This window comes from Thermobia domestica, chromosome 15 (genome assembly GCF_964235325.1).
Source record: "Thermobia domestica chromosome 15, izTheDome1.hap1.1, whole genome shotgun sequence".
Taxonomy (NCBI): domain Eukaryota; kingdom Metazoa; phylum Arthropoda; class Insecta; order Zygentoma; family Lepismatidae; genus Thermobia; species Thermobia domestica.
The window spans coordinates 2,102,685-2,123,918 of record NC_137468.1 but is presented as its reverse complement, the minus strand read 5'-3'; the positions used below and the strand labels follow the sequence as shown (position 1 = coordinate 2,123,918).

At 34.7% G+C, this 21,234-nt stretch overlaps 1 protein-coding gene across 2 annotated transcripts in view; it reads right to left on the bottom strand.

Moving 5' to 3' along the window:
- LOC145671801 (serine protease inhibitor dipetalogastin-like) overlaps window positions 1–20,410 on the bottom strand; it is a 70,817-nt gene extending 50,407 nt beyond the window's left edge. For both annotated transcript variants that reach the window (XM_081741032.1, XM_081741033.1), the window contains exon 1: window positions 20,274–20,410. In XM_081741032.1, coding sequence (XP_081597158.1) covers window positions 20,274–20,307 — 34 coding nt within the window. In that variant the 5' untranslated portion in view covers window positions 20,308–20,410. The remainder of the gene's footprint in view (window positions 1–20,273) is intronic.
- Between the last annotated feature and the right edge of the window lie 824 nt (window positions 20,411–21,234).

Below are 21,234 nucleotides of genomic sequence, written 5' to 3'. Positions count from 1 at the left end.
CTGAATTTGGATTTAACGGCACCGAAAGTCTCACTGTTCATCTCAACGACCCGAAAATGTATTTATTCGACACTCATATCGGTCATTTTCGATCAACACAACAGGCATAAGTCCAATTATAGTGTTGGTGTATTACATAATACATTTACAATAGTTTCCTTAAACATAGAGTTCATATTACATATGTCAATTTCTTTGGGTTCAATACATATTTTGTTATAAGTAGAGCACATTCTCCAAATTGGTGATTTCAATAATACGTTGGTCCTTGCTTTTTTGCAATAGAACAGGCCAGAGTTATCAGGACGAGTTTTAAGTGTCGGGACATGAAAATTTAGTGTTGATATGAGATCCGTACAATTAAACTCGTTATGTAATACCAGTATTTTATGGAGAAAAATCATATCTATCACATTTTAGCTTTGTTCTAGTGTAGGGATACAGAAGTTGTCTATTAATGTTAAATAATTTTCATAATACGGATAGATTCCAGTTTGCTTGTACGTCAAGTATTTGATAAATTTAGATTGGGCCATATGTATATAACCCCATTCCCACGTTGCGGAGTTCAATTTCGATTTAAACGACATCGGAATTGTTACTGTTCCTTTTAGCAACCCCAAAAACTATGGATTCGGCACTAATATCAGTAACTTTTGATATTTTTTAAAATATCTCTCCCCTCCCCGTATTTTAAGTTGCATCTCAAAGTGAAATGACAAAAACTATTCCAGGCCCACACCTCATCTACGTTGAAAATTTTATGGAAATCGGTCGGATGGTGCAAGAGTTATTGAGTCACAAACATGGTCATTTTTATTTATATAGATTTATAGCATAATTTTCCGCAAAGTTGTACAATGATATGAGCAAGTATAAATCCTCATGTAGATTTCGAGGAAATCTTAAAAAAAAATCAAATTATTTTATGAACCTAAAAATTTATTTAAATCTGATTTAAACCACTCGCTGAGTGAAATAATACGTTTGTTGTAAGGTCAATTCCAGATTATTTATTTATTTATGTAATGTAAATGAGAAATAAGAACTGTTAACTAGCACAGTCTAACTGTTTGATGTCTTCTAAAGATGACACAATACTCATAAAAGAGAACGACGTAATATTATTTCTAATTATTCGACGTTTAAAATATAATTTTCTATATTTTAATAAAACAGAGAAATAGGTTTACTTTGAGGTCTTTCCTTGATTTCAAAAAATAAAAAAGTCACAAAATTTGTCAAATGTAACCAAAAGAAAAGCATTTCCCTGCTTCAAATTTTCACACAGAAATGAATACTGTCATACGTACATAGACACGTGTATGTGTGTGTGTGTTCCTTTCATAATTTCTATAAATGTTTCTTTCTTTCTTTCTCCGTTTCCGCATGAGGAATCACCGCTTCCAAAAGCAAACAGAATCGCAGAGCGAAGTGATATAATGCTCACCGAGGCAGGTAGAACATGCGATTGCACCAAACGTTTGCCACCTGACATCACGCGAGCTGAGAACTGATTCCCACTAATTGAGTGCCATGACCTTGTTATCCTTTGTGAAGATGTTGAGGACCGACGGAAGGATTTCAACGAACGACGGATGAGTAACTCTAACAGCTTCACGTTTCAGAAGGCTGATAATAGCTCTTGGAAGTAATAGCACGAAAACAAACATGGGATATTTCAATGAACTTCCAGTCCTTTATAGCCTGCTACGTCTTCTCTCTTCAGCCAAAGGTTTGTGGAGAATGTGAAACAAACTTAACTTTTGTTTGTTACACTTGGAAAATTTGCTTTGCATAAATAGGAAGCCTTTTTTGTCTGTTACACTTCCAAAATATGCTTTTTATAAATGGAAACCCTTTTTTGTCTGTTACACTTTCAAAATATGCTTTGTACAAATGGAAACCCTTTTTTGTCTGTTACACTTCCAAAATATGCTTTGTATAAATGGAAACCCTTTTTTGTCTGTTACACTTCCAAAATATGCTTTGTATAAATGGGAAACCATTTTTTGTCTGTTATACTTCCAAAATATGGTTTGTATAAAAGGAAACCCTTTTTTTGACTGTTACACTTCCAAAATATGCTTTGTATAAATGGGAAACCCTTTTTTGTCTGTTACACTTCCAAAATATGCTTTGTATAAATGGAAACCCTTTTTTGTCTGTTACACTTCCAAAATATGCTTTGTATAAATGGGAAACCCTTTTCTGTCTGTTACACTTCCAAAATATGCTTTGTACAAATGGAAACCCTTTTTTGTCTGTTACACTTCCAAAATATGCTTTGTATAAATGGAAACCCTTTTTTGACTATTACACTTCCAAAATATGCTTTGTATAAATGGAAACCATTTTTTGTCTGTTACACTTCCAAAATATGCTTTGTATAAATGGAAACCCTTTTTTGACTGTTACACTTCCAAAATATGCTTTGTATAAATGGAAACCCTTTTTTGTCTGTTACACTTCCAAAATATGCTTTGTATAAATGGGAAACCATTTTTTGTCTGTTATACTTCCAAAATATGCTTTGTATAAATGGAAACCCTTTTTTGTCTGTTACACTTCCAAAATATGCTTTGTATAAATGGAAACCCTTTTTTGTCTGTTACACCTCCAAAATATGCTTTGTATAAATGGGAAACCATTTTTTGTCTGTTACACTTTCAAAATATGCTTTGTATAAATGGAAACCCTTTTTTGTCTGTTACGCCTCCAAAATATGCTTTGTATAAATGGAAACCCTTTTTTGTCTGTTACACTTCCAAAATATGCTTTTTTATAAACTGAAACCCTTTTTTGTCTGTTACACTTCCAAAATATGCTTTGTATAAATGGAAACCCTTTTTTGTCTGTTACACCTCCAAAATATGCTTTGTATAAATGGAAACCCTTTTTTGTCTGTTACACTTCCAAAATATGCTTTGTATAAATGGAAACCATTTTTTGTCTGTTACACCTCCAAAATATGCTTTGTATAAATGGGAAACCATTTTTTGTCTGTTATACTTACAAATTATGCTTTGTGTAAATGGGAAGCCTTTTTTGTGTGTGCTATACACTCAAAATATGCTTTACGTAAATAGAAAGCCTTCTATAAAATTATGCCGGTCCGTCAACTGACAGCTATCTGGCAAGAAACGGACATGAAAGTGTCATCCGGACATCCCAATCAAACCTAGTTCATTCGATAAACATAATGAAGATATGTTCATGCATAAAAAAAATTAGGTGTCATGGACAACGGAGTAAGTCCCTGGGGCCCATTAACCCTGTTAGCATGAAGAAAATCGTAGACTTGCAGTGAAATGGCTATTGGATCAACTCTGGTCATTGGGAAGTCATGGTTTATAGTCCATTTTCTTCAGCATAAAACAAGCTTTGCAGAGATGCTATGTATTGGCGGCCATAACGTGCCTGAACAGGGAAAGTTGGGAGAGTGTCGGGAAAATTTTCTCCAGAAATCTCTCTCATCAACTTTGGACCCCTCTGGAGTGGTCCCGGGTAAAACCACACAATCCAAATGTATCTCGGAAAACACTATTGCGGATAAGACATGTGTACCAAGTTTTGTATTGATAGACAGAATAGATATGAGAGAAAAGCTTGTATACCAATACACAATTTCCACTCATTCCTACACGTTTTCCATTCACACGTTAGGAAAATGAAGATTTCATAGAGCTTAAGCCCTAACTGGCCTAGACCCATTAAACAAGAATCAGGATGAGCCAATTAGAATAAAGATTCAAAAATATATAACTCAAGCACATTCAGTGAACCACACCTTTTCCTTTTTGTCCTTAATCTAGGGAAATTTCGTAGATAAATTTAGCAAACAGGGAAAAAAGGGATTTTTTGAAAAAACGGGAAAATTCTCTCACTCACTGATTGAGGAATGTATAATAAATGCTTAAATTTTTCTTTGTTCTTCAGAAATAAACCAGTACAATAACAATGTATGTGTGTGTTTGTTCAAAGTAGCATTACTTGCACCAGGCCCGCAACCAGCCTCAGAGGTTTAGAGTGGCCATCAATATGTTAGGGCGGGCCACGTCATTAAAACTTCTACAAAGTGTTTTTCTATTAATAATAGCATTTTGTAGTGAGGTCTGCAGGGGCCACGAAAAGTTTAGGGGGTAGGCCCCCTATTCTCCCTCTAGTTGTGGGCTTGATTTGCACCTACTGTTGTCTGGGTGTACTTGTTTGTATTTCTCTTTTTCTTATGTAAAATAAAGTTAAGGAAAAGTAAAAAGAAAAAAAACAGAAAATAAATGTGGTTTATATTTCCTTTAATTAGGTTAATTAATCTTATCACATAATTTCTGTCATAGGAATTTGACACTCAAGAAACTTAGGAAAATTTGATAAGAGAAGAGAACATTTTGTCAGCCTGGGGAAGTTTCCTCAAGGAAACCTATGAACACTGGTCAGAAGTGGGTAAATGCTAAATGGTTCCCAACCACGGTCTGTAATTTGTCCTGGTCTGTAGTCCATTACAAATTAGCCATCATTGGTCTATATCTTAAAATAATCTACAAAGAATTGGAAGTTAGAAAATAGATTCTAGTTGCATTCTTCGCTGTTATCGGAAATAACGGACAGAGTTTAGAACCCTGAGGAACTCCTAAAAGCGCGACATTTTCTTTTCTGGAATTTTTATATTTATGATTACGTAAATGCTATGCTATAAGCTTCTTTACCTGTTCAGAAAAGTTGAAGGCAGTTTAGTTACACAACATATGTCATGATCTACAAGGTCAAAAACTTTAGATAATGTGTAAAAGTCATATCCTTCATCCAATTTAGATGCTGTATACACATTAATAATGGCAGAGTTACTAGATTGAAAGAAGTCACTCGTTTGAAAAATTGTTGACATTTTTCTTGCCATTAATTGCCAACGCTTTTGTAAGTTAGCCATTTGTATTTTATATTCCCTGAAGCTTTTATTTTACTGTTTTTTTTATTTTTTATTTTTATTTATTTATTTATTTATTTATTTATTTATTGCCTTATCTTCTGTAATGCTTCTCAAATTCCTGCTGAATAAAGTGAATGTTCATCTATGTGGCTTTTCCTTTAATTATTTTCTAGTCTCAGTTGTTTCTATCATAAGGCCATTGTTTTATCCAGCCGTCTCGATTTCGGAGGGGGAGAGGGAGTCTGAAGCTCTAGGGATATAATAAAAATTTACTTTTGTGACAGTTATAAGATATAGCAGTCAGTTTTAAGAAATGAGACAGTGAGAACCGGAAAGTAATATTATGCAACTCACATATTATACGCATCTATAGACATTATTTTTTATCATCTACTGAAATAAAAGCTTATCCACACCACGGGCGGATCTAGAGCTTTCTTGAGCGCGGGCACGGATCGAGGAATACGTTAGAGATATTTTCGATATTTCCCTATGCAGTACATCTCCTCATTATTGGTACTCCAATATTTAACTTGGAATATCAAGTTTAAAGTTTTTTTATTAACAAAGTTTGATATATCAACATAATAGTAAATCCATTTGTTTGGTCTTTTTTCATATGTTATGATTTATTGACAAACATACCTAGTTTTGTTATACTCTGAAAAAAAAATGTGACTACACTAGGCAATAAATGTATTGTAGCTTTTCAGAGTTCCAAAATTGAAGTTAGGATACAGGAACCAGAAACTCATTCTCCATATCTGGAACGACGAGAAATTACCACCAAAAGAGGAAAGAATTAATCATTATTCCAATCCAGAAGAAAGGCAACAAAACTGATCGTAATAATTATCGTGACATCTCTCTTCTGTCAACATCCTATAAAATCATCTCAAACATTCTAGTAACAAGATTGATCTCATACCAAATGAGATCATGGAGATTATCAGTGCGAACTTAGGTAAAATCGATCAACTATCGAATACTCGGAAAGAAATTGGAATACAATACAGAGGCATATCAATCATTAATTAATTTTAACAAGGCTTACGACTCGGTTACGACGGAAACACTGTATGACATATTACAGAACTTGGAATACCGAGAAAGCTATTTACGTTAATTATGATGTGTTTAAATGAATTCCAATATAGATTGTGAGTTGGAAAAGCTATCTGAGCTTCCATGTCGAGAGCAAGATGTGTTTTCGCAATTATTATTCAACTTTGTTCTGGAGTACGCAATAAAGAAAATATAAGATAGCAACCAAAGCGTAGAGCTAAATAGTGGTCACAAGATTATTCTCCTGCTGATGTAAATCTGATAGGAGATGATAACAGAACAATAGAAAGAAATGCAAGGTTTTATTAAACGCTTGCAAGGACAAAAATTTAGAAGTAAATACAGAGAAAAGTTAACACATGGAAATTTGCCGGGATAGTAATACAGCAAATTATGGATACGTCAAAATATCAAATAATACTTTGGATAAAGTGGATATTTTTACATATCTAGGAGCAATTTTAACAGATCCACGAAGAAATTAAATGTCAACTCAAAGCAGGAACTTTGTGTTGATATTCAGTTCAAAATCTTTTGTTGTCGCGAATTCTGTTGAGAAATTTGAAGCTTAAAATATATAGAACGATAATCATGCCTGTTGTGCTGTATGGTTGCGAAACATAATAGCTTACTTTTAAGGAAGAACGTATAACTAACTAAGTAACTCTATGGCCTATGGAACCCGAAGGTTCAATGCCGCGTTCACAAAAGCTCTCCACTGACTTCTATCCTTAGCTAACTGCATCCAGTCTCTACTTTGTATTCCAATGTCTGCGAAATCCATCTTAATATTGTCCTCCCATCTGCGCCTAGGTCTTCCTAATGGTCGTTTTCTGATTGGTCTTCCAATCAAGACTTTGAAAGCGTTTCTACTTTCTTCCATCCTCGCTACATGACCTGCCCACCTCAGCCTCCTAGACTTGACGACCCTAACAATGTTGGGTAAACCGTATAAATTATGTAGTTCCTCGTTATGAAGTTTCCGCCATTCCCCATTCCCGTTCCTCTTGGGTCCGAATATTCGTCTCAGGATCTTGTTCTCAAATACTTTCAGTCTATGTTCTTCCCTCAGAGTAAGTGACCATGTTTCGTAACCATACAAAACAATAAGCATGATTATAGGAAGAACGTATACTGAAAGAATTTGAGAATAAAGTCCTGAGTCGAATATTCGGATGCAACAGGGACAGAAATGATGGAAACTACATAACGAGAAACTGCATAATTTGTACTGCTTACCAAACACTGTTAGCGTCATCAAGTTTAAGAGGTTCAGGCGGTCAGGTCATGTAGCTAGGATGAAACAAAGTAGGAACACTTAAAATTTTAACTGGAAATATAATCGAAAATCACAATTAGGAAGAGCTAGGAGCAGATGGACGGACAATATTAAAATGTATCTCGCAGAAGTTGGAATACAAAATAGCAAGTGGATCCATTTGGCTAAAGATAGAAACCAATGTAGAACTTTTGTGAACGCAGCATCGAACCTTCTGATACATAGGTCATAGAGTTAGTTAGATAGTTAGTATTAATTAATACCTCTGTACATATTGCTATTGTATGAAATACAGTACGTGTAATATTATCTGACAAAGTACCTAACCAATCTTTCTGGGAAACTTAGGGCAAACTAGTTCAAATGGAGACCGCTTCAAGTTCCTGGGGAATACCTAGGAAATGTGCCTTCAACGTGATGCGCTTATCTTTCTTCAGTAGATCAAATCAAGTAGCAGTGTCACAATGGAGACCACGATAAGAAGTTTGGTTTGTCACAGTTCACAAAACGTGAACTTTGATGTCGGAATTTTTGCATTACTCTCAGTCTCCATTCCCTACTAAAAAACTTTAGTAACATGAATAAATATCTGAAAATGGAAAATATTTAGAATACGTTTTTAATTTGTCGAGTAGGAAGTTATTTAGTTTCAGTTTAGTGGTATTCCGCGGAGAGGTTAGTATTTTGCATCTCGAGCACGATGTTAACCCGCTAATCTCAACAGCACTGCGGATAGCCTACCAAGCAAGGATAGTATTCATAATTACTCGTAGTTACATAGAGAACCTATTTTTTATTATCCATATCTTGATATCAAATGAATGAATCACCTCCATCAACGGACTAGATTTCTTACTTTTGACCCTCCACATTCTGGCAAAATTTGACTTTGATCCCTCAAAGTAGTTCTTGAAATTTTGTGTCTCCCAGACGGACACATGCACAGTCAAAGTAAACATTCAAAAGTAGTTCTTGGTAAATGAAATTCCTTACTAATAACTTTCGGTTCAAAAAAAAAATATTTTGTGCTTTTGGAGCATTCATGTTTCAATAATTTAAAGGGCCGCGGTGGTCAGTGGTAGAGCATTCACCTCTGGTGCATGGTGTCCCTGGTTCGATCCCAGCTCGCACCAAGCGGACTTTGTGGTGGACCAACACCGTGTGCATGGGTTTTCTCAGGATTTTCCCGTTTCCTCCCACTTTACTCATTCCACCATTACATTCACATCTCACGGACTCTTTTAGCCTAGCCGGCATAAGCGTGAAACGTAAAAACTGAAGGATTTAATTTCATTTTTTTCAATAACCTATCCCCTCAAAAAATACTTTAGTTCAGATCCTAACACTCAGGAAACTTTAGGAACAAATCTTAGCAGCATAGACAATCGTCCCAATAGCGAAAAACGGTAGACTAGGCCAGTGGTTCTCAACCGTTGTGTCGCATGACACTGACGTTTTGCGCAGTCCCATAAAGTGTGTCGTGAAACTTTGGAATTTAATGAGCCAATAAGTCAGAATCAATTTAGAGACAAGCTGGAACAGCCAGCGCCTCCAACGGCAGTAAGAGTGCTCAGTACTACAGTCACTGCTTTTTACAAACTTATAGTTTTACTTACTATCAGTAGCGTACATCACAACGAGGGTTTCGGGATTTTAATCCTCTTGAGCAAGATACTATAAGAAAAGAAACTTTTACTATATTAAGATATAGATAAATCGTGTATGTCTTGAAAGAAAATGAAGTTGAATGCTTGACACTTGCTTGATAAAACTTGCGTATTCCACTGGCGTAAAATTTATAAAATTTTAATATATCAAACGAGTGTGTTGTAGGTATATACCTAGGTAGTAAAATGTGTCGTTAGTGTATACCTAGGTAGTAAAATGTGTCGTTAGTGTATACCTAGGTAGTAAAATGTGTCGTTAGTGTATACCTAGGTAATAAGATGTGTCGTTAGTGTATACCTAGGTAGTAAAATGTGTCGTTAGTATATACCTAGGTAGTAAAATGTGTCGTTAGTGTATACCTAGGTAGTAAATTGTGTCGTTAGTGTATACCTAGGTAGTAAAATGTGCCGTTAGTGTATACCTAGATAGTAAAATGTGACGTTAGTGTATACCTAGGTAGTAAATTGTGTCGTTAGTGTATACCTAGGTAGTAAAATGTGTCGTTAGTGTATACCTAGGTAGTAAAATGTGACGTTAGTGTATACCTAGGTAGTAAAATGTATCGTTAGTGTATACCTAGGTAGTAAAATGTGTCGTTAGTGTATACCTAGGTAGTAAATTGTGTCGTTAGTGTATACCTAGGTAGTAAAATGTGTCGTTAGTGTATACCTAGGTAGTAAATTGTGTCGTTAGTGTATACTTAGGTAGTAAAATGTATCGTTAGTGTATACCTAGGTAGTAAAATGTGTCGTTAGTGTATACCTAGGTAGTAAAATGTGTCGTTAGTGAAAAAGGTTGAGAACCACTGAACTAGACAACTGGCAAGGTAGGATTTGTAATTGGCCGTCTTGTCAACTGTTTGCCAACCAACATAACCCTGTAAGAAAGAATTAAAAGTTTGGGAGTTATGAGATTGAAAAGAGCAAGTGACTGAAAATTGTATGCTACCCAACATACACTATAATCTATAATGGACAAAGGTATTTTTAAATTTCATTTCTGCAATTTAGGAGGAACATCAATGCTCTTACACTATTATTCGGCATTATTTCATGAAAACCGGAAAATTTAGAAGCATGTGCCAGCCTATAAGTCGTTCATTGTGATTGCTGACCTATCTCAGTCGTAATGGTTGAAAGTAGTTGAGAAATAGTATGACAAGAGAGAAAATCTCATTTATTCGTACTTTTGGTGCGAGAAAGCGAAATTTCAGGTTGTAGAACTATTCCTGTCATTTGTAAAGTGTTAGGCGTATTTCCTAACATTGTTTCTAGTGTAAACAATGAACACATACACATTTAGTCAGTCGACAGGGAGAGTTTTCAACTTCACACCCTGTCACACATGTATTCGCCTCGTATTGTCTGATGTAATAATGTTTCCGGACATTTCGATTCCTATCTCTTGCAATGAGTCATATGGAAATATGCAGACATACTGAGACGCGGCTTTAAAATGCTCTTTACGCTTTCAAATGTTGTCCACTTTTGTAGAAAATAATTTTTTCTCTTTATTTAGTACTAACAAAACATATTTTTCTGCAAAGTTTACTCAGTGAATACCATGTGTGAATAAAGTAAACTAAAATTCAGAAAGAACTTATCTTGTGTCTCTGGTTCAACTCCAGGCCTTGTAAGTTACGGTGAAGCAAGTGTTTTTACGTTCTTTGAAATTATTCCTGTTTCGTATTACGACTTGCAATTCTAGCATTTTTATCTGTTATTATAATTTTCTAAAAGATTGTTGTGGACATCATGTTCGTGATTTTTCTCGATATTCTCCCACTTCCTCCCACATGTTCATTCCACCAATCTCGATTTTTATAAATAATTCACTGTCATTAATCATCCGTCTGCCTTAGTCTCAATGGCATAACCATCGAACGTAAAGCTAGAAAAAATGAAATGAAAACTTCAGTGTAACGTCCCACTATTACCCCCTTTTAGGCTAATGGAGTCGGATGATAATTAAGCCAAGTGAATCATAATGAAAGAATTGATAGAATGAAAATGTGGGAGAAAACCCAAAGACACAATGTAATCCACCATAAACTTATATAGCCGGGGATCGAATTACCGACCCCACACACCAGGGATAAGCGCTCTCCGCTCCCTAGCGCTCTCTCGTGAAGCTAGAAATTTCATTTCCAAACACAAATCAATTTCAAGTAATGTTACGCACGAAACGAGAAATTTGCAGTATATAGTAAATACATTGGTTACAAATGCAAGCTTCGGTTGATGTTGTCATGGTTCGAATTACTAAGAGGATGAGGGAGCTATCTTCTTCTGTGTAAGGGAACAGAAGTATCACTGGATAATATGTTTATATTATCTTTTACTTATGAAGTAATATTTTTCTAAATATGACATTCTCCTATGAAAATCTCTTAATGCACAAACTGAATGTACTAAAAGTAAAAGTAATACATTATTATTATTATTATTATTATTATTATTATTATTATTATTATTATTATTATTATTATTATTATTATTATTATTATTATTATTATTATTATTATTATTATTAAATAATGAAAATTTGTTGTGCACAGAGAAAAAAAGAAGAATTTCAAGTTCATGTTGCAACTCTTGTGTGTGATGGTTCACTAATCTTTAATTTATGACTTAAGACAATTTGTTGGCAAGGGATTCTCTGTCTATATTGAACTGCATCACGGTCCGGAAAGGTTTTTTTTTTTTTTTTCTGTTCTAAACATGTTTGAGTTTGTTTGTACCGAAGACTTTATTACGCGTTGGGGAGAGAGGCTTCTGTCCCTCTTCTGCCACGAAAAGAAAAACAAATACGACCCTATTATAGAGGTGTCTGTTAATAGAGTTTTCATTGTATATTCTGACATATACTTATACAGGCTCACAGGTAAACATATATACTTTATATGTTGCACATGGAGTATGAAGAGTATGGATACTTAGAACATTGAAACAACAAGGAGTAATTAGAGACATCAATATTTATTTATTTATTTAACAATCACTAGATAGAGCTCAGAAGCCATTTTACACTGGATATCTAACAACAATAATAACAATGGAAAGGATTTGGGAAGATATCGGCCAGGGCCTGTTTAGTAGGTACCATCCCGGCATTTGCCTGGTAGGACTGAGGAAAACCCTGTAGAACGTCAGTCAGGATGGTCGGCAGCGGAGATCGAACCCACAACCTTCCGAACGCGAAGCCAACGCTCTACCACTTAATATTGGTCATGGTACACTTATGTCCAAAATTATTGTCACATGTTTATAAATATGTTGTAGGAATACAATTTGATAACGAATTCGGCGGTATTTCTTATAATGTTAGTATGTGTATAATCAGCAAAGAAGTGTATGTGGCAAATTTCGTGTCAAAAGAGCAGTAAATAAGAACAATAAAACGAAAATAAATCTTTCTTGTTCATTTAGCAATATTTTGTTTTACTCATTCTAATTTTCGTATATATAATTCTTTTTCTATGAAACTTACCACAAATATACATTTCCCGATTATACACATAATATCAGTATTAAAAGTACCCTGCAAAATCATTATCAAATTAAGTTCTTGCAAGAAGACAGTTATAGATATGCGACAGTCATTTTGGACATGAGTGTACATCCACAAATTATGAAAAATTGATCCTCATGCATCATTGTTTACATCGATAGGCACGCGGAAAAATAACATGTAGGGCTAGCAATGGGTGTTGATTGAAAAAATTAGATACCTTAGAGAATCAGATCTATTTCACACAAATTAAAGCATAGGGGTAAAATATGTGAATGGCATGCTTATTCAAAAGTGCATCTGTGTAGGATGGGGTAACCTCAGATTTAGAAAATAAAAAACTGAAAACTAGCATCCACCGAGGCATAATCATTGTTATATTGTTATTAATGGCATGAGAGAGAAGCTTCTAGCTCTTTAAAATAGCCAGCCTTTTTTTATTTAACTTTATTCCAATTGTAATTTTTAGATTACCTTTTAACGTTTAATAGGAACTGGAATTAGGGGTTTCGACTGTTTCTTAAATGTCATATTTTTGTGATGACTGAATTCTTTGAAAAAGGGTTGATCTTTCCTTCCAACCACTGTAGAAGTCTACGGAAGAAATTAGAGGACGCTATTTTATTAAAGACATTTTGTGCTCCGTTAGAATTTTTTTTCGGATATCATACGACTTCTTGAAGAAAGTGACAATCCCGTTACAAATGGGATGCCTGGTTACCCTAGTATAGGACTATATTTATGGTGCATTTGAAAACCAGTACTCATGTACAGTACTTGTTAATCCTGGAAGTACACAGTGTGGTTTGTTGGACTCCGACTACCGTTGAAATTTATCCTCTATGATTCACTTTCCAGCGTCAGCTTCCGAAAACATTCACAATTTCTGTATCTGCTAAATCTTTAGAAGTCTGAGGTATGATGTCGCGAGCTGATATACGATCTATACATACACTTGGGTTTATTTACAAACGGACAGGAGTAATAGCAATACTTTGCGTTTCTATACGATATAAATTCAGATGATTCTCTCTCTCTCTCTCTCTCTCTCTCTCTCTCTCTCTCTCTCTCTCTCTAATATATATACAGGGTGTTTCAAACAACATCGACAACGTTTGGGAGGTGATTCCTGACACCAAGATAATATGAAAAGTATAGACCAACTTGGCTGCACAAATGCTTCCTTTCGCAATAATATGCTGCCGGGAACATGAAAAAAATGAAATTTAAAGGTCTATAGCTCCAAAACTATGAAACCTACCGTACTCTGGTCAACAGTTCAGTTAGGAAATAATATGTCCGCTGCTTAAAAATTCATGTTTCAGAATCCTAAGGTACTAAAGCAACATTTTTTATAAAGACAGTTTGGCTATGGACGTATAATTTGAAGTACACACCAACTACTTCTGTAAAAATTGTTGCGGAAGTACCGCAGGATTCTGAAACATGGATATTTGGATAGGGCACATACTAGTTCCTAAATAAAATCTTGACCCGACTACGGTAGGTTCCATAGTATTGGAGCTATGGACCTTTAAAGTTCATTTTTTCATGTTTTCGGCAGAATATAACTCCGAAAGGAAGCATTTGTGTATCCAGGTTGGTCTATACTTTTTGTCTTATCTTAGTGTCAGGAATCACCTCCCAAATGTTGTCGGTGTTGTTTTGAAACACTGTGTATATATAGCAAACTTCTTATTTTGCTGCATTTGGACATAGTTTTATTAATGACTTCCAAACTCTTATGTAAAATCATTAAAACATTCCAAATATCTTCTACAGCTTAGTAAGTAGCGCCTGTGTGTATCTATTGGATCAACATTCAATCGAGGTACGAGTAATCTGTGGTCACCGTTAGAAAATACCAACAACAATTCACTACTGAACCGTGTATTTTGCTATATACACACTACATAAGTAAATAATTTATTTGTGCAAAATTTAAACTGACATATTATTGACAACAAGCCACATACTGTACATTTTAACACCAGAAAATTCATTTTCTTCGACTTCCTGGAAAGCTACACATTAAATTTAGTCCTCAAGTATGTTGTTATGATCAGTTCGATGTGACTTACCGACTGACAAATGTCTTCTATTTGGACAATATTTTAATTAAACAGAGAAGAAACTTTAAGAGTTAATGGAAATTTTAGGCTATACTACATTAATCGTATTAAGTACAATCATTTTACTATTGTTATCATAAAGAACTTGATAACGGTCAGTTTCACTTCAATTAATGACATGATTTTTGTAATGTAGGTTTAAAGCATAAATTCTTAGGTTTTGAATTTTTTTGTTTTGTCGAAAATTACGCATAAGATTTTAGATTGATGCATATCATTTTATTCATCTCAGTGAAATATGTCGATTTGTGTGTGTCTCTTCTTTCTTATTTATTTTTTTTTAAACGCTGATAATATTTTAGAAAGCTTTTTTTTTTTAGACTCGTAGAATCAATGAAATTATAGTAGAATATGGGAAAGAAATTACTTTTTATTTATTAATTATTATTATTATTATTATTATTATTATTATTATTATTATTATTATTATTTTGTACTAATGTGTGTGGAGAAAAGGAAATACACACCGCAGAACCGTATATTCCAGAACCCAACGAATAGAAATAGAAACAGCTATAAACAAATACAAATCTCCGGATGTAGACGAAATTCCGGCTGAGTTAATTTTAGCTGGAGGCGAAAAATTGTGGAATAACATACACAAAGTCATTCTCCTTCTCTCGAACAAGGAAGAATTGCTACAAGAGTGGAAAGAATCAATCATTGTTCCAATTCACAAGAAAGGCGACAAAACTGACTGTAATAATTATCGAGGCATTTCTCTTCTGTTAACATCCTACAAAATCCTTTCAAATATTCTATTAGCAAGACTGACCCCATACGCAGATGAAATTATTGGAGATTATCAGTGAAGATTTAGACGAAATCGATCAACTATCGACCAAATATTTACCATTCGCCAAATACTCGAAAAAGTGGGAATACAATACTCCGGTACATCAACTATTTATCGATTTTAGAAAGGCTTACGACACGGTTAGGAGAGAAACATTATACAACGTTCTTACAGAATTTGGAATACAGAGAAAACTAATTAGATTAATTAAGATATGTTTAAATGAATCTCAAAGTAAAGTCCGGGTAGGAACATTTTTATCCACGAGCTTTCACGTCGAAAATGGCCTGAAACAAGGCGATGCGTTGTCGCCATTGTTATTCAACTTTGTTCTGGAATACGCTATAAGGAAGATCAAAGATAGCAAATAGAACCTAGACTTGAACGGTATTCACCAGGAAACGGCATATGCTGATTATATAAATTTAATAGGGGATGATAGGAGAACAATAGAAAGAAATGCAGAGATCTTATTAAACGCTTGCAGGGACATGGGTTTAGAAGTAAATCCAGAGAAAACTAAATACATGGAAGTGCGTCGGGATCGTAATACGGCAAATTATGGATTCGTTAAAATATATAATAAAATTTTTGATAAAGTGGATAGTTTCAAATATCTAGGATCAATATTAACAGAGGAAAATCATATTCACGAAGAAATTAAATGTCGACTAAAAGCAGAGAATTCGTGTTACTATTCGGTTCAAAATCTCTTGTCGTCGCGAATTCTGTCTAGAAATTTGAAGTTTACAATATATAAAACTATAATCATGCCTGTTGTTCTGTATGGTTGCGAAACATGGTCGCTTACTCTGACGGAAGAACATATACTGAAAGTATTTTGGAACAATATCCTGAGACAAATATTCGGACCCAATAGGAATGGAAATGGGGAATGGCGGGAACTTCATAACGCGGAACTACATAATTTATACGGTTTACCCAACATTGTTAGGGTCATCAAGTCTAGGAGGCTTAGGTGGGCAGGTCATGTAGCTAGAATGGAAGAAATTAGAAACGCTTTCAAAATCTTGACTGGAATACCAATCGGAAAACGACCGTATACTCGTATACTCAGGAAGACCTAGGCGCAGATGGGAGAACAATATTAAGATGGATCTCGCAGAGTTAGGAATACAAAGTACAAACTAGATCCAATTAGCTAATTATAGAAGTCAGTGGAGAGCTTTTGTGAACGCGGCATTGAATCTCCGGGTTTTATAGGCCATAGAGTTAGTTAGTTAGTTAATAGTTTTGGATAAAATTACTCAAAACGTTTTTACGCTATACTTGTTAGTTGATCCAAATCACAAGTAAACAATAACGTTTCGTTTGTTAGACACATGAAGGCTATATTTTTAGGATGCTGTGTTTAACATGTAGGAAAAAGACAGTGTAATAAACATTCCCAGTTTGGCATCGTATTTAGTTCTCAAAAATATATTTCTGTCATAATCAGGGGCGTATCGACGTGGGGGGATCCTGACTCACTCGTAGGACTTCGTAATCCAACATAACTTTGTACACTTCGTTAATAAACCCATATCTCTTTAGTAGAGAAATGATTTGTGTAACATAAAGATTTGATCTTAGACTTGATCTGTAGTCTTTCGTTTCTCATAAAAACAATTTAGATTTGTCACATGTTTTGAGAATACGAGTGGCAGTACTTAACAATTACTTACCGTCTTTTCAGCTGCACATTAACACTGGTTCAGTACTACATAGATGTGTCTTCTCCTCCAAATTTTGGGAACCCCTCCAACAAAAATTTCTGGTTGCGCGTCTGGTTATAATAAACGTATACAGCCTACATCAGAGTAGATCAAGTGTTGTGTTGTCATTGAATACAGGCTTCAGGGCAATGTTTAAATGGAACTGGTTCAGAAGAAATGACTGCACAATTTATTCGGAAATGCAATGTAATCACACGAGCGGAGGAACAAAATTAATGTATATCTTTTAGAATATCATTAGGGTATAGCAGCAAAAGCTGAAAGATAAGATATCTATCAATCGATATATCTGACTGAGTTGAACAAAATAATACATATGAACGTAAATCCTCATGCGTAGGTTTTGACAAAATCGACAAAAAGAACTTTTGCTGTAAAGCTGAAAATCACTGCTATACAATAACCACATCATTTATTGAGATAAAACTGATCCTGAGGCATCTCCAATCAATCTTTTCACTCGGACACTGACAGTCCACGTCGTCGTTAAAGCATATTAAACCGATGATATCCAGGTGAACAATTGGGAGTAAATGCTAAGAGTAGTTTTCGGGAAAATTAGAGAAAACGAATTTTTATGGAGCTAAAAAGTTTCGTTCGTTGCCAATAATAAAACTGTAGTTTTTATTCTGTTGCTGAACATTAATTATTTGTGTGTGTAAAATTTTTTTTTTCTTTAAAAAGAGAGAGATTGTGTCTATTGTTGCTTGTCTTGTGACGACGATATTCATCCTCCTAACAGGTTTGCTTATGCTACTTATAAGTAAATAGTTTTCTTGCCTCAAAATCGAGAAGTTCTGGGTTCGAAACCTGTAGTTATTACCCTGAGGTTTTCCGAAGCTCTTTACTGAACTTCACTAACCAAATACCGGGATGGTATTTTTAAACATAACCCCTGGGCAGCTTCCATTACCTAATTCTCTCTTCATTGTCGTTGTTATTCAGAGTTAACTATTCCAATATAATTGGTATTTGTTCAACAAATAAACTACGGCAATTATCATCATTTATTAAACTACAATGATTATTTTGATGACTGATTAATTTATAAGTTTCTGTCTCCTTGGAGGGATCAATTCCAATCCATACGTAAATAGGACTGAAGAATATTTTACACATACAATGGAAAACGGGTTTTAAGTGATTGGTAGAGACAACTAACTGAACATCAATATAGATAATAAATATTAAGCAGCAACACCACTTTAGATCATATAGTTCACTTTAAAACTATTGATTGTCTCCATGTACATAGTAGAAGGAAAATTACTATATATCAACACAATGCCCGTTATTCACGCGAGAAGAATAAGGTTTACGGAAAGGATTTTAAAGATAAAAATTCTGGTTTGTTGATGGAAGTTTTTGTATCACTGAAGTAACGTAAACTATCACCTCCCTACCTTCTTTAGGGATCACATTTTACCAAACTATCTTACCGTCTGCTAAAGTGCATCGGGAAAATTTATAAAAGATTCCAACCTTTTAAGATAATATTCTCGAAGATCTTAAGAACAGCAAAAATAAACTTTCAAGCCCCCTTCGCCGTTTCCGATCGTATTTCGGAGACTCCCATCTTGTCTTCAGCCTAGAGTGTAAGCACAATATTTATAGAAAATTTCAAGTTTCAATGCTCAATAGTATCGAAGAGTTAATGATGAATGAATCACTAAATGAGTGAGTGCATTTACTCTTTAAGATTGGGCTCCTTGATTACCTAGGTCTTTCTTGTACAAGAAGAGACAATCAGGAGAAATATGAAATCTTGTTACCTTGCAAAGTTTTATTTGTATGGTGCGCCTGTTTGTAGTTTTTGATGCATTTTTACGTGTCTTAAGAACGTTTTAGTGTCTCATAAATTAATTATAATCAACTATAAAAGTATATCTCTAACGCAAAAGTCTGTTTTGTGTGTATTTTATATGTGTATTTTATTAGTGAAACTTGAAATAAAATATTATTTGCTTTAACATTCCATGTTTTCAATGTAAAAATATTTTTGCATGTGTTAAAAAACTTTTATCTGTATCATATATTAATTTTAATCAACTGTATTTCTTTAATCTTCGAAATCTTTTTAATGTATAACGTAGAAGTGGATTAGACCGTATTAACAAGACCGTACTAACAATAGTAAAATGAAGTATTTTTGTCTTAATGTCCGTTGATTGTGTTCTAGAGGGTAAAGGAAATGGACAATTGACACAAGGTAATGGTAATGGAACAAAATAAGAGAATCTTTCCTCAAAATTTCACACAATGTTGTGCATTTGAAAACCTCAACTCATTCCCTGGCATCGAACCAGAGGTGAATGCCCTATCACAGCTTTCAAGTACAAGCTGATCCAAAGAATGTCTATATATTTGCCATTAGGGCCTTCTTTACGCACGAGCTCAAGGCGGTAAATTTCCAAGGGTGGCATATTAAAACGTGATTTGATGGTGTTTGTTTAGTAACAAAGCAAGACTATAACTTTCGTAGTGAAACTGCAGATATTGTTTAAATGATTAACTTTACACGGAAACTTCTTGACAATACTGAAAATAAAAACTAATCTCTTGTTTAACGTCCCACGTTTATGCTCTTTAGGCTTAAGCAGACGGAGGATTAATGAAACTGAATGACTGTGAAATTAAATTTATTTCTCTCCCGATGGGAGTAGAATCCGGGACCATGTACTCCAAAGGCACACGCGCTAACCACAAGACCAGCGGGAAGTGCTTTATTGGTAGTACTGTGTTGCATTTACCTGAGAAAATTTTCTTGGAACAGGGGCATAAAATACCTAAAAACACACTTGCTTTCCGTAGATAAACTCACAGAAAATCAGTGCCTTCCGTGAAAAATCAGCGCCCGGGACGAGAGTATACGACGGCGCCCCCATACATATATTCCAAGTAATTTTTCCTCTCTTTTCTTCCTTTTTCTCCCGAATTTTTCGCCCCCTTAGTTCGTTGCCCGGGGCCGTTATTCCCGCCCCCTCCCTCATTGCTCGGTACTGCATAAAATGGTCACATCAAATGCCTTATGTCATTGAGTTGTTTTGGTCTTTGTAAGTTGAAAAGTACATTTAAGTTTATTAATTCCAGCGCCAGTTTCTTATTTAAATATCTCTATACTAAAGAATCTATTTAAAGAAAATTGTGTAAATTGTCTTACCTGCGAAGATTATGTTAGTCGCCAAGAACTTCATGGCGATATATTTTTTAACCGTCCGTCGCCACCACTATCACAGCTGAACTGAAGCCGAAGATTTTCTGCCCTTGAAGAGCAGGAAGCCTACGAGATACGTTGGATGGTTGTACATCATGAAAGCTCCGTGTTTACTCCTGACATCACAGTTTCCATCGTCACGGAAACACACGTCGATTTTTTTTCACTCTTTCTACTTCATAACAGCAACAAAAATTGTTCATCAAACATAATTGCATCATAATCTGCTTTCGTTTATGTCTGGATTCAGTTTTGCTTTTGTGTACATAACTGGGTCACTCACTCATATCACTGTTATCTTCATTCAAACTTGACATGAATACGGTGAATATCCTGACTGAATTATGTACTACACACCCACTATACATATTCAAAAGTAGGTCTCAATTTTAGATATTTCACTGAAAATATGAACTAATTTTAATAGCAGCCAGGAGATTTATGGCAGGAAGTACATTCTCCCACCCGGAATACAACTTTTACTCATTCTCACTAAGATAGAAGAAATTAAGAGCATTATTCCGTATTGAATTATTTTTATGAATAAATATTGTCCAACCAAGTATTCTCGCTGTGGATAAACTCTAAAAGAACAAACTTGTATTCACTAGGGATCAAAGGCATCGTGGTTTAGTCGGGCCAGTCCCGGATTTACATAATTTGTCTCCCACAAAATTGTTCAAAACTCCAAATGATCCTGTGTTTGCTCCAAAACTCAACATCATTCATACAATATTTAAGAAAATAAAAGTTATAGTAGACATCAACTGACAACCAACAGGAATGTTCTATTCTGTTACTCATATTTAGTGAATGTTGACTTATTCTTTGATTAATTATATTATTTTAACAAGAAGACAGGAGCATAACCATGACTCGGATTAACCAGAATAACACTAAAGTCGCG